The 14317-nt window shown below is 40.6% G+C and overlaps 1 protein-coding gene across 1 annotated transcript in view; it reads left to right on the top strand.

The window, feature by feature from the left end:
* The window catches only part of AIG1 (androgen induced 1), a 72611-nt gene extending 58294 nt beyond the window's left edge, over positions 1-14317 (top strand). Inside the window, exons 4-6 of the mRNA XM_082215998.1 lie at positions 3677-3792; positions 7769-7932; positions 11955-14317. Coding sequence (XP_082072124.1) covers positions 3677-3792; positions 7769-7932; positions 11955-11992 — 318 coding nt within the window. The 3' untranslated portion in view covers positions 11993-14317. The remainder of the gene's footprint in view (positions 1-3676; positions 3793-7768; positions 7933-11954) is intronic.

Here is a 14317-nt window from a genome sequence, read left to right as displayed (position 1 = left end):
TGCTTTGCCAGCTTTTTCCTCTGGCACCACCAACCAGTAGCACATGGCTCCTGGAAAAGGTTCCCCTGCCCTGGTGTAGATTAACATATTCAAAATATTCATTCTTAAATTGATTGACCCAACGGGAAAGTGGTTATTGTGGTTGCACTAAGCATTAGTACAGTCTTTATATCCCCAGTGAACAGAGTCAGTACTCAATAGGGACCTTAAACATTTAAATATAAGCATAGTGCTCAGCTTGCTGTTTCTGATGGATGGCCTCTCCTGGGGCCTAACTAAATGTTATGTTAAATGTATCGCTTGCAGGGATGCCAGTGGATATATATATATATATATATATATATATATATATATATATATATTTGCTTTCGTAGATTTTATATATATATATATATATATAGCCTCTAATCCTGGGTGCAGAAGGATTTCTGTTAGTTTAACCCTTCCCTCTCGTGTTGTGATCACATCAAAAACCACACCCCTGCTTCCCCCATGGTAGTTAGCCATGGGGGCAGGGGGATAGTTGCCAGTGGAAGCATCATTTTTATTGTTCACTGCGGCATGAGGGTGATTTTGCCACAGACACTGCGAAACCTCCCCTCCCTGCATGTTGATGGAAATTGAGGGAGCCCATAGTGACATTCCCAGTGTCAACAGTGAACTTTATGGCTGAGTGGGGATTTGAACATGGGCCTCTCCTATCCTAGCCTGATAACCTAACCAATACAACCAGGACAGACATTGTCTTGTTCCTGTATCACAGTGGCGCTCACAGGGCAAGGCAGGTGAGTTACAGCAGCACCAAGGATAGCTCCTAGTGAGCAACTTGCTCTGACAAAGGTTAGAAGTGTACTGAGACTTTAGAGCTGCCTCCGGTCCACCTCTCCTAACTTCACCTTGTTTTGCGTAACTAAAGGGCCTCTTAAAGGGCCATCCTCTGGCTTGAAGAGAAGCACTTATCATATGTGCTCCATGGTCTACTGCCTGGTGTGCAGTCTGTAGGGAAGAAGCGCATGGGTGCCAGTAAAATGCATGGCCTGATTAATATGTTAGTGGAGTGCAGCATTGATGTGAGATCTTCTGTATGATCCAACCATCCTACATGATTTCATTCATTAGTGGACCAGCGTACATTGTAGATATTTGGAGAAGCGGCAGCCATTGATGTCATGCATGAACTGGGGCTAAGGTTCACTTATGTATACCATCAACATTTGATGGTTGCAATCTGAACTTTTCGTATTGCCTCGTCACCTCATGCTTAATGTTTTTTTCAATGGAAACACTTTACACATTCAGCCGCAAGTCAAGAGTCTCTGGATTAAGTAGGTTTGTGATCTAATTATCTGGGTTGTCTTTACTACAAGAAATAAGAAAAAATTACCTATTCTATATCAGTTATTCTATTCTATACAGAAACTGTAGCGACAGTATTTAGGAAAGGTTTCCCCACCGCCAACTCAATCTCTTATTTTCAGATTTCAATTTTGGCCCCTTAGCAAAGATAGTAGATGTATTCTAGCATACATTGCTTTTGGGCAACCACCTCCCGTTTCAGTGAAATTTGTGCAAGTCCCTTTGAAATGGCCAGTGGTTGCAGTGCAGTAGTATTTGCTGACTTGTGCCCATTGCCACAGCTGCAGTTGCACTGTATGCGGTTGCACTTCATATATTGTTTTGCCAAAGCAACAGTGAAGAGCAAAGAGTGATCTACTATGCCACTCTGTTTATTTCAGATTTAGTGTATCCTCCTTAGCTATAACGCTGCGGAAGAGAGGAGGTTGCATTAAAAAAGGAAGTGTTGCTAAATACCCACAAAGCATTAACCTCCTACATCGATTTGATTTGTTATCTCTGATTCCTGTGTTTTCCAAGTCATCGTCACAACACTGGCCTTTACTTAGATAATATACTGCTAACACCCATGAACTATGCAATAATAATTAATGAAGTGCTTGCGGCTACTGCAGAGAGTGCATCCTGTGTCTCAGTTAACGGTAATAATCCTCCATAAAAGGATGAGTGCTGCTACCAGGACTCTTAGCCTCAGCGGGGTTCAGACTTACTCATAGATTCCCATTAACTAGACACCCACTTTGAATATCCTGCTTTTCCATTATAGATATAATAAGGTATCATCCGTCTCATGAAACACGTTCTTCTCAATAGCAGTTTCATATGGTGAAAGTTTTACCAGCGGTACTTCTGCAGTAGTATCACTTTTTAAAAAACCCAGAGATGGCTAGATTGATACTGTTATGTGTAACACATTGCTGACTCCCACTGCACCTGTTTCCTAAAACTTGCAAAAATTATTATATTTTGGGTGGAACAGCCTGTTGCAAGAAACCCTTAACTATTGCTATGCCATGTTTCTTTTTGTCTTCTTTCCAGCCAAGTGTGTTATAATAGCATAGGTGTTTCGTGTGTCTTTTAAAGCTCTTCTGCTGAAAAATCATCAGCATAAGGTATAAGACAGCATGTGACGTGGTGCCCACATGCTCTGCATTTTGCCTTCCCCGCAGCATGAGAAATGAGAGCAGAGAAATGCACAGTCTAATGGCATACTATCAGGGGTTGTCCTTTGCAAATGGCTATGTTCACACATAACTTTGGCCTTGGTAACCCATATGAATAGGGGTTGTGTGCTGGTGCATGTAGCCTGATAACTCCTGCCTTGCTCTTCCATTTTCATGATCTTGTCATGGTGTCTGGTCGTAGGATCACGCTTTGTTTCACCCTAATAAGCACATGGTTGTTAAATCAAGAACAATAATAATTTAAGGTGGTTAGGGATTGTGGATGTCCTGGGGTAAAACAAATCACAATCCCAGTTTAGGCTGTTGTGCTAAGCTGTCCACTTCATGGTTTGTTTATCTACTCACACGAAGGGAGGAGCAAAGTAGGACCATTCAGTCTGCTTGCACTAGCGTGCAGTTCGTGCACACTGTAGCTTATTAAACCATAGTTTTATGGTCTGGAGTTATGTGCAAATGGGGTCATTGGTGGGAAGAAGAAAGAACCGAATGGTAGCAGTAACTGCTAAGCAGTTCCATGTTTCTTCTAATAGCTAGCTCCACCATTTGCATATGATGTTCTTTTCCCAATAAGTCCACTATTATTGGTTTACTATTCAGTTAACCTCCTGATCACAGCTTGCAGCATCTAAATGCTTAGATTTATGCTGATTCTGCCCTATTAGCTGTGAACCTGAAACCACAAAATACAGCTCAGCAGGAATCAAGTTTCTCCTCTGCCAGAGGACAGACTGACTGTTCCTGTTTTATTGAAAACGTTGATTGAAGCAGCCTTTTTCTAGGTAAGCTCAAAAAAGAAAGATGTCTTTGAAAATCTTCTGCCATATCCTAAAAATATGTTGGAAATTATCCAGTTAAAGTTAAGCACTGGAATCCTAAACGCTAAGGAGTAAACCCTATTGACCACAGTGAAACTTACTTCGGATGAAATGCAACAGAATTGTGCTGTATCCCATTAATTTCAGTGGAAGAGTTAAGCCTTACTGTTCAGCTGGAATTAAAGAATGGAAATAGTTAAGTTTAGTTGTAAAGTGCTCATTACTTATAGATTATCCTAGAAATATTCGATAATATTTTTATTATGGACATTTGGAAAGTTCTTGCATGAACTGTTTTCTACCATTTTGTTTTCATCCTAGCATACAACCGTCTTGCCTTTTATATTAATTGAGATGAGAACAACACATCATGAATATCCCAGCAGGACCTCTGGCTTGGTTGCTGTGTGCACCTTTTCAGTTGGCTACATATTGTGGTAAGAGATACCTTTTCACGTTGTGAAATATGATTATCTATTTCATTGTGGACATAACCACGGATATACACGCAGGTCCCACTTTCCAAACACAGTATTCCCAGGAAATTGTTTGTTAGGTGAGTGTTCACATAACAAGCTGATGATTTCCTGATGAGGAAGCTGATGAGGCCATTTCTAAGCCATGATCTCTCTCCCCCTTCCCGTTATGGTTTCTTCTTAAAATGGCTGCAGCCAACCATCAAAAGAAACAAAGGGAAAACTGTTTTGTCCAATCTATCCTGCTCTCTGATTGGTCCGATTTCCCCTACACTCCCCACCCCCATAGTATCTGCCTGAAAATGGCTGCTGCCAACCCACCAAGCACAAACAAGTAAGGAAACCGGCAAACTTTGACTGTTTGGATATCTGAACCCATGGAGTAGATAGCAAAGCTTGGCATAATTTTTGTGTTTGGATAAGTGAACTTTCACATAACAAATGGGTGGATAATGGGACCTGCGTGTACTGCTTGCTTTGTCTTCTGTCTATGCTGAGGGCTTTCTGATACTATATAGATCTCTCATACACATACCCTTAGTCAAGCATCTGTTTCCACCAAGCGTGAGCTTTTCCCCTTGCACTTTTAATGTATCCATTCATTTATCTTAGCTTCTCCCTGGCTTTCAGATCAGCTAGGCCATATCTCAGATTGGAAATGTAAAACCATCACATGAGTTTGAAGCATGTATATTTAGAAGTACCCTTAATCTGTAAGCATGATAGGAAAAGCTGTTGATAGATTTGGAGAAATTTATTTATGTATTCTGTTCCTTCTACCAATGCTTACTCATCGATCATGCAGTAAAACATTTCAGGACTGAAGTCTGTATTTCCAGAATTTGAAATTTGCCATAATAATTCAAGATGCCTGAACTAAAGCTCTAGTTACCTAAAGCAGTTGTTCCCAATTGGTGGTCTGCGGATATCAACCTTTCAAAAGTAGGGGGTCCATGACTTGGCTTTTGAAAAACAGGGATTCTGTAGTACTTAGCTAATTGGGAACCAGTGACCTAAAGGATTTCCTTTCCCTTATGTCCTACTGTAGTTTTGAAGATTGATCAAAAGCACTCTCCTGACTACAATCTACTGGGGGCCACAGTCTACTGGGGAGTTAGATTTCTTGAATGCTTAAGGACAGCTATGTGCACTTGGCCTTTGCCTGTAAAAGTAGAAAGCTAAAGTCTGAGACATAAGCATAATCCGTAAAACAAAAAACCATTTACGTTTTCTACGTATCCTTATGATAATGTGAAATATTACAGCCATGTGTATTTAAATTAAAATATCCTTTCACCTCATTTGATGAGATTTACGTTAGTATACTTTCCCTGAAGTTCTAGTTTTTTTTGTTCTTTCCTCCTAAGGAATACTTAGCACTAAATGGTCTGCTTTTTTCTAAACCTTGCAAATGGTAGAGATTCAACAAAATGGCTCTGGCCTTGCACTCTAAAGTGTGCCTTAATGCATGTTCCCTTGTGCTTATCTAATAATGAGATTGGACAGGAATTGCAATGTTAAAGACATTCATTAGAATTAATAACAACTAATCTTGTGCAGAAGCTTTATGCCTAAGGTTGATCAGCCCATTTATTGTGCAGTATTGAGTTAGCATGTTTTCAAGGACAATGAACTCCTTAACAAAGGCCATTGGGTAATGTTTCCATGGTTGCACTGCTACTTTTCCTTCTCACATTTGTAATATAGACAATGCAGGACTACTCATAATGCTGCCAGTCCAGAGAAGGGCGGGATGGAAGGATTCTAGTGTAATATGCAGGGGCGGGTTCTGTGTTTAAATGATGTCAGCCTGGGCAGTCATAGGTGGCTCTGAAGCCTGTTCTTGAAGTGGCACATACATTGACTTGCTCTTTCCTATTTAACTTTGGTAATAATTACTTTCCATTTGCTTGTTCAGTTGCTCTGGGGTCAAGCATGCAAAACCTAAATGGAAAACTTGCTTTGCAATTACCATGCTGCGGGAATCCCAATGGTGTAGTGTAGGGATCCTTGGGCTAGCTAGTCATGGTCTTGTGGGACAAGCTCTTGTTCTTAATCCTGGGTGGATCTACACTCATGGTTTTTAATGCTAAAAAAGTGTTATGGAGTGGTTCTGATAACCAAATAGCCACACAACATTCTTTTTTAACGTTAATAATACGTTATTAAAGTGTGACACCAGAGGGCGCTGCAGAGTAACCCCCTTCCAAATACAGGTAGACCTTGTGGAATGGGACTTTCAGCCTTGATGGTATTTTAAAATATTGTTCTAATAACATTTAAAAGGTGAGTGTAGATCCAGCCCCTGTCTTTGCTCCTGTACTGATACATGTAAAGCCTGTGAATCAAATCCTGATTCATGCTTCCTGCTCCCTCCTCTCTTTCCGCCCCCAAAGTGTCATGGTTTCCCAAGCTTGTTTATTCCTTCTTCTTTTTTACTTTCCCACACTGGCAATGGAATCTCCTACCAATCATCAATAAACTGGCAATGGAATCTCCTACTAATCATCAATAAACTGAAAGAGAGATTGAAAAGAATCTACATATGTGCATGTTTTGTCTGGTTCCAGCTTGCTTCTATAAAGGTTTCTAGGATATGCACCCATAATAGATACTTATGGTACATTTTAGGGAGTAACTTCTTCCCCATAAGTCTCCTCATCTGTTCATGTAATCAGGTGAGATCCTGCTTCCCATGCCTCTGCCTCCTTAAATTAAGCTTGTTGCTACAAGGACAGAGCTTTCTCTGTAGTGGCACCTTCATTGCATCCTCTTCCCAAGGAACCCTACCTGGTTTACTGTCATAAACTCCCCACACACACACACTTTATAAGCCTTTCAGGACTGAAATGACTAGGGGAATTTATTAGTCCACTACAATTTCTCACACTATGCCCTCAAATCAGAGAGCAGTACTCTTTCCCCCCCTACTTTTTAATATTGGCTTTTATTATAATTAGGATAGAGCTGCATGCGATATGGGAGAGATGATCTGATGGTGCCATGTTTTTATTTTTACTCTAAGGCATGAACAGAGGCCTCCAGCTTAGATTTGGTTTTTTCAGGGGCTTGCAGTATATCTTTAAGAAAAACCATATAAAGGTTTTGTGCAAGACTTCCTTGACATATGTGCTGGAATTGCAGTCTTCAGAGATTTGGGGGCATGTCCTAAGCATATAGCAGTCAGCAGAAATAGGCACATTTACATCATTTGGACTGCTGGAAACAAAATGACTAGATTACGTCCAGGTAAGCAGCAAACAGAATTAGGGGTTGTGACAACAGAGGCAGCCGATCGGAACATCAGACAAATGCACCAAGGAGCTTCCACACTAGCAGTGAATGCCGATGTCCTGACTAAAAAGTGAGAGAGAATTGTGATTTGAGCATTGTGGAAAACTTGCCTGTATGACCAACAGCAAATCCACAGAAGACAAGCACAGCATATAAATAGACAGATACGTTGCAACGCTGAATACACCTAGGCTTATGGCTATCTGTATCTAACGATTAATCATAAATAACAATTAGGAATCAAAAAGTGTTACAATAGTTGCAAATGCTGGTTTGAGGCCAAAGGTTTCCTTCTTCTTTTTGGGGGGGGGGGCGGGGGGAATCCATCCATTGCAGCAAGAATCCATCGGTCAGAAGAAAGGAGCCTTTGGCTCCAACCCATTCTTAGTGTTATTAACACTACAGCCCAGTTGCCATTTGCATAATGGTAAGCCACATTTATATCTTTTCTTCAAAACCATTCAAAAATGGTGGGTGGGTGTTTCGTAGATGTATACCAAAATCTCACGAGACAACTAAACATAATCAATAGAGTTTACTTCTGAATAGACATAGGATTCTGCTCAGAGAAAAAAAGTTCTTGTTATTGTATAATTTTATTTATTTAAAGAAAACTTCTGATTTCTCTCTGTATTTATATTAGGGTCTGTTGGATTTATCATGTAACAGGTGTTTGGGTGTACCCTCTCTTGGAGCACCTTGGCTCAGGTGCTAAAATTATCTTCTTTGCTACTGTAACTGCAATAATTAACATCTTCTACTTGCTGGGTGAGATCCTAAACAACTGCATCTGGGATACACAAAAATGTAAGTATTATTTTGAGAAGCACTGATGTAACTATGAAACAAGGGCTGATTCACATATTGCCATGGACATTGTAAAGTTCTCTGAGAGTGACTCCACCATGTCTTTTTCATGTGTTTAAATTCTGTCACTTGGTGGTTATTCCATACAGTGTTACTTGGTCAGAAAAAAACAACCCATAAATTTCCTACCATTTCAATCTAATCTGGTAGCATTCAGTTATTTCCCATTGCTGCAGTTTCATGCAAACACCTTTCCACGTAAACTGATTGCATTGAAATCAGTACATGAAGTTGCTTGCACACTCATGCATTGATGTACATTTGGGCTTAATTTGAGGCTGTGTGTGTGTGTGTGTGTGTGTGTATGTGATTATCATTGCCTGGTTTTGGACATTTAGCTGAGAGCATCAAATGACAACAAATAAGTACATAAATCCAGAAATTACTAGTGAGTTAAAGGGGAAATTAGCAAAAATCACCTTCCGCAACCACTTCTATTCATGGAAGCCTCTGCTGGATCAAAGATCATTCCATGAATGAAACAACACCATTGGGTGATACTCCTAGTCTCAATAAGTTCTGCAAAGGTGATTAAGGATGTGCCTCTTGTGATCCAGATAATATCTAAATTGGATGTTCTTAAAAAGGTTTGACAAGTACACCACATATCACAAAATTATACAATGAGCTTATGCCATCCTATAATAAAGGTTGGGGTGGAAAGAAAAAGGCATTTACAAGTCTGAAAGGTTTCCCCCTCTCTTCCTTTAAGAGTTACATTTTTTAAAAAAACCACACACACGACTACTGACAAAATAATTTGCAGTTACTTTTTCCAAACTAAACCACAAACATGGTAGGCAAAGAAAAATCTTCCCATTCTATGGGCCAGAGTCAGCCCACAGGTCTGAAGATAACATAATTTCTGCCAGGGTATTTGATCCATCAGCAGTAAAATGCTTCTCAAGAAAGGATAGAGGCTCTTTTATGAAGAAAAATGAAACACTACAGCTTGAAACCACTGGAAAAGTTTCCTCCAGCAGCAGAGAGGACACAGGAGACCAGAATTGGCATCATCACAGGATCCAAAGCCAAGATGCGTTTCTGGAGCTGAGCCATTGTTTTGTTTTCTTAAACCTTTGACTGACTATCCAATTATTTTTGGTTTGTCAGCAACACCCAACCCATTGTATGTAGACTATTGGCGATGTCCAAACCAAATTGCTTCATTACTCTGTCTTTCAACAAAATCGCCACTACCAGACACTTTTGCCCCTCTGTAATTTGGACAGATATGGGTGTGTTTTTCAAAGATGCTCATGGTAAGAAATCTGAGCCAAGCAGATTTTCCATTTGAAAAGTACTGTGATTTATGGTCAGGTTTCCTTCTGAGAGGTTCCTTCTCATCTCTGCCCACCCTCTAGACCCCTGTCCTATTGAAAAGAAAGATAAGAAATTTCTGTTTTGGGATATGCAGCAGCACTGGAAACTTCCAAAAGAAACACTTTCAGAATAGATCGGAGGTGTTTGGCAGGGTGGTTTGGTCCAAATTAGCTAAACAGACAAAAGAACAAAACTTTTGCCAGAAGCTAAGAATAGAACTTTGCCCAGGAACAAGCATTTGAAAGAGATGAATGTTTCCATTGCCAGAAAAACACAATCAATGGCCATGAATGAGTTACACTGTGAGTTCAATTCCTGCACATGGCAAATCCCAAGGGGGTTCAACAGAACCTGCACCCCCCCACACACACACCTGAACAAGCGCATGGACACACAAGCAGACAGCACCTCTCACAGCCCCATCCAAGCCCCCTTCTCTGTGCCTTCCAAGTTACTTATGCTGGGCTTTCACTGCCTGGATTGCTCAAAAAGAACGAGAAACACAGTAAAGGATGCTGTTGACAATACCTGGATCTTTTTCATAGATGAGGTAAGTGTTGCTGCCTGTATATTTTGCTTAAGGAAAATAAGACGGGAAAATTTTGCAATTTTTTTTAACCCGTTATCATCTGCTGTCTCTGGTTCCTGTGGTGACTTCAGCATTTGAGCAGCTAGCGACATGTTTACGGCTTGCCACATTTCCCTCTATCGCACCTATAGTTTACAATATGTTGAATCTGTGGTGGGGTTTTGTTCTGTTCTGGTTGTTTCTGGGAATTGATTTTGGTTTTTGAAGGCTGGAACCAGGCAATAGTTATAAAGATAACTTTTTAAAGAACCATTTTAAAGAAAGTGGTTTTGAGTGAGGTTTTGCTTCCCATGATTTTCACACTCTTTATTTTGCCTGACGGTTAAATAGGTTTTGCAGGCTTTGGAACAGTAAGAACTGTTGTTTTTATCTCCAGCAAAAATGAGTAGTACACTCCAGAAGCAGTGATCCTTCTTTCAAAGTGTCTTCAGCTCTCTGAAAAAACAACAACCTGGTGACTATTTCCAGGCTATGTTTTGTCCTTGCTGTGCTTCAATGTTCCTCTATGGATTGTGGGTTTTCTTTGGCCACATTACTTTAAAATAAAATTAATATTAAAGGCCAAATGCACCCAGAGACACCTGGGCACCTACCATACTAATAACATTTGGGGGGGAGGGGGAGGTCATTTAAAAAATTGTTGTGTAGGAAAGTTAACTTCTGATGTCTCTGAGATTGGGCAGAATAGGAGCAAGATCAGAAGCACCCCTTCCCCCTCACAGAGTCGAGGCATTTGTGTGAGTATTGCTGAACTTAGAGAAGATTGTGCCATCAGATTTGAAAGGGGAAGGAGGGCTGTGTCTCTAGTAGTAGAGAATGAGCAGGAGATGGGCACCTCAGAACTGCACCTCTAGAAGCAAAATTATTTGTATAATTTTGGTAAGGAAGGAGAGACTGGGGCAATCACTTTGGGATGTTTTATTGAAATCAATAAACCTTGCAAAATGTTGGCAATCCAAAAGCTAAGATCGCCACAGTCAAGTTAGTACATACCAACTGCAGGTCTGCTCTGAAATAAGTCCCATTGAATCTAAAGGATGGAAGTCTTGGTGGAGTTAAGTCTCTATACTATGGCCGCATAGCGGGATGGGGACTTACTGGGAATAAGCCCCTTGAAATCGTTGGGATTTACTTCTGAGTAACCATTGCTAGGATTAACTGCAAGAAATCGACCAATGGAATACTACTCAGGCAACAGCTGAACCTTCCAAGCTGCTTGCAGTATTTTAATTCATGGGTCTCATTATAATGAGCTAATACAGATATATTGTTACAATTACAGATCCAAGTTATTGGTGTGTTTGAGGTCTTTTAAATCAAGGCTGACTGTAGACTGGTGTCACAGACAGCTGGTATAAGAATCTGGACATTTTTGTGTGGGCATAAATGCATATTACAGTTAATGGCTTTAAAAGTATGCCCCCAAACCTACCCATCAGCAGTTAATAATATGACTTGGAGAACCTCAAATATTTTGTTGCTTATCCCAGCATAGACATTGTTTTGTAACCATGAATACAATACATGCTCATAAGTAAATAGACATCATGAAGAATGATCTTCACCGTTATTCAACAAGGAACGAGGCGGAGGAGCTTCAAATGTGGAAGAAATATATCAGACAAGCTATTATTTAACAGCAAAAAGCCAGTATGGTTGCAGATTATTTGGTTAGTCTGGCCCCATTTTGTCAGCATTCTGGTTCCTATTATCATGCATTGGGAAGGCACCAAAGGAGAAACAAAGGGCAGGGTTTGGCAGATGAGTCTCAGCAGCAGCAGATCTGCACAATGGGGCTCTTTGCCTCCCCACTCCCTTGCACACAGTCCAAAATTGGCCTGGGGGTGGGTGAGGAGAAGCCTTGGAACAGGGCATGGAGGGAGGGGGAATCATTCTGCTTGGCAAACCCAAATGCTTATACTCTGACAGAATGATCACCTTAGGATGTACAACATTAAATTCCTCCCAAAATTTTGCAGAAGATGCATAAGGATGCAGTGCCTTCCGATTTCCTCAGGCGTTTCAAAAGTTGTTTTCTGTTTGTGATCAGGTATGGAAGAAGGAAAAGAAAAGCCTAAATTGGACTGAACATGAAAGAGGTAAACAAGATTTGCTGCTACACGGAAGACATCTCAGTCTCAAGAGATTGGCCATTTACATGAACAGTGCATCCAGGATACTTTTATTTTCTCTTAAAAAAGAAAAGGGATATTGATTTATTGTCCCACTCCTTCCTGATACCTGCCTCTGCCCATAACACTATATATGATACATTTCTCCACGACTCTTCTACACATGTAATTATGTATGTTACTATGTTAAGTGTCTTTCCTGTGGCAGCATTATTGAAGTCTGCTCTGTCTCTGATTTGGAAAACAGTGGGGAAATTGTTTGCATATCTAGCTGTATCATAAAGCCACGTCTTCAAAAGAGTGGAAAACTTAACATACACATGCAAATATTTTGAATCAGAGAGTTCTGTGGAATTAACAAATCAGAGAGTTCTGTGGAATTTTAATCATCATAACACGGACAAGAAGTGTTTGGGAAAATGGCGGTCAACTAGGGCTATAAAATTATTAAAACAAACTGATTTAACTCAGTGCTGCTAAAGTACAAAACCACATCAATAAAAAACAAGAATAGTCTCCCTTCATTCAAAAAAGTTCTTGCTGCTAAGGTGTTTTCAGGTACATCTTAAAAGCACCACCTGGTTTTCTTCACATCAAGAGGAAATGGCAGAACTTCATCATACTCCTTCCAGGAGCAATGACGAGATGGACTCCTTTTATTTAATATTTATTTGGCACTGGACTTAAATTTTACAGTAAATGAGGAAGACAGTGATTGGTGAATGGTAGGATTGGAATAGGAGAGCATCGAGTAAGAGGAGTGGCTGAGTCAGAGCCAGTCCAACTGCACAAACAACTCAGGATCACTTGGGGGAGCAAACCGGAGCCAGTGAAGTAGCATGCAATCTGCAAAGCATGCCCAAGGCCCCTTGCGTCACAGAGGCAGGATGTCCAACCACCGTAGTCTCAGGGATCACCAGCCTCTAGTCAGTGGTCTAGGGTCTGGGAGTGGTCTACATCTATTGAGCAGGAAAGGCTTCACGGCTTGGAGAGAATATTGCCAGGCTTAGTTTTTCATATAGCCAAATAGTCGATGTCACAAAAAAATGTGGCATATCCATTTTTAGTAACACCATTGGGGAGCAGAAAATTGCTAATCTGGCCTCCTGCACTTTGCAAACCACAAAACTGGCCACCTCTGTTCTAAATAGAGGTCTGGGGGGCAGAAGTGGACTCCTCAAGTGGTCAGGTTCTGCAATAAAGTTATTCTAAAGTAACAGTAAGGACTTTTTACAACTCTGGGTCGTGGACACAGGGCATTCATGCAAACCCCGGAGAGCAACAGTGTGAAGTGCATATCTCACATCATTTTTGAAAACAAATTTATTTTCCTTACAACTGTATGGAAAAATCTTTACCACGCTTTCATTACAGCTTGGCGGAGCGAGAGCTCACTAACAAAACTGTTCCATGAGCTGCATCTGCCCCTAAAACCTTCCACTGGTCAACGCTTTTCACAGAGTATACTAGGAAGAAAGACTCCAGCTAAACATCAGGCAGAGTTTTCTGACAGTAAGAGGTGTTTGACAGTGGGGTGGACTCCCTCGGGAGGTGGTGGACTCTCCTTCCTTGGAGGTTTTTATACAGACGTTGGGTGGCCATCTCATATATGCTTTAGTTAAGATTCCTGCATTGCAGGGGATTGGACTTGGGGTCCCCCTTCCAGCTCTACAATTCTATGATTCTATATCCGTCTCCCGACAGAAGAGGAATTTAGAGTATATTCCTATACATGTGCAGACAGAAGTCAACACTTTGGGAGTTCAGACAGTGTTTCCTCTCGGGTAAATGGGTATAGAATTGCAGCTTCAAAAGTAGTTGGTAAGAGAGGCTCTCCTGAGCAGAAATAAATAAAGATCCTCTCTACCTCTGGAAAGCTTTTTAAAAATGTAGTTGCCAGAAGCAAATGCACCAAAAAGGCTGAAAGGCCTCACTTTGGCCACATATCTCTTTGAGGAAATATTTATAGACAATGCTTGAAAGTTTAGTACAAGATTTTTCAACACGAGTGGTGCAATGTAAATTGAGGCTTCATTGTCAACAATGTGAAGTTCAGGTTGGTAAAAAAAAAAAAAGGTCTGTGCCGTTTTGTTAATAGTATTTGAGTGCTTTCGCGTGGCAAGGCTCGCATAACTCATTCTTTGCTGTTGGGACTTGCATGTCTGCAGTCTAAGTCTGTGTTTCTCATTGACCTTTTATTCGTTAAACACTGGATGCTGGCCTTTGTACTTTACTCGCTGCACAAATGGCAAATAATAATAAAAGAACTTATAATACTGAA

This window comes from Podarcis vaucheri (assembly GCF_965113315.1).
Source record: "Podarcis vaucheri genome assembly, chromosome: 3".
Classification (NCBI taxonomy): domain Eukaryota; kingdom Metazoa; phylum Chordata; class Lepidosauria; order Squamata; family Lacertidae; genus Podarcis; species Podarcis vaucheri.
The sequence above is the reverse complement of the archived record's forward strand: the minus strand, read 5'-3'. Positions and strand labels throughout refer to the sequence as shown.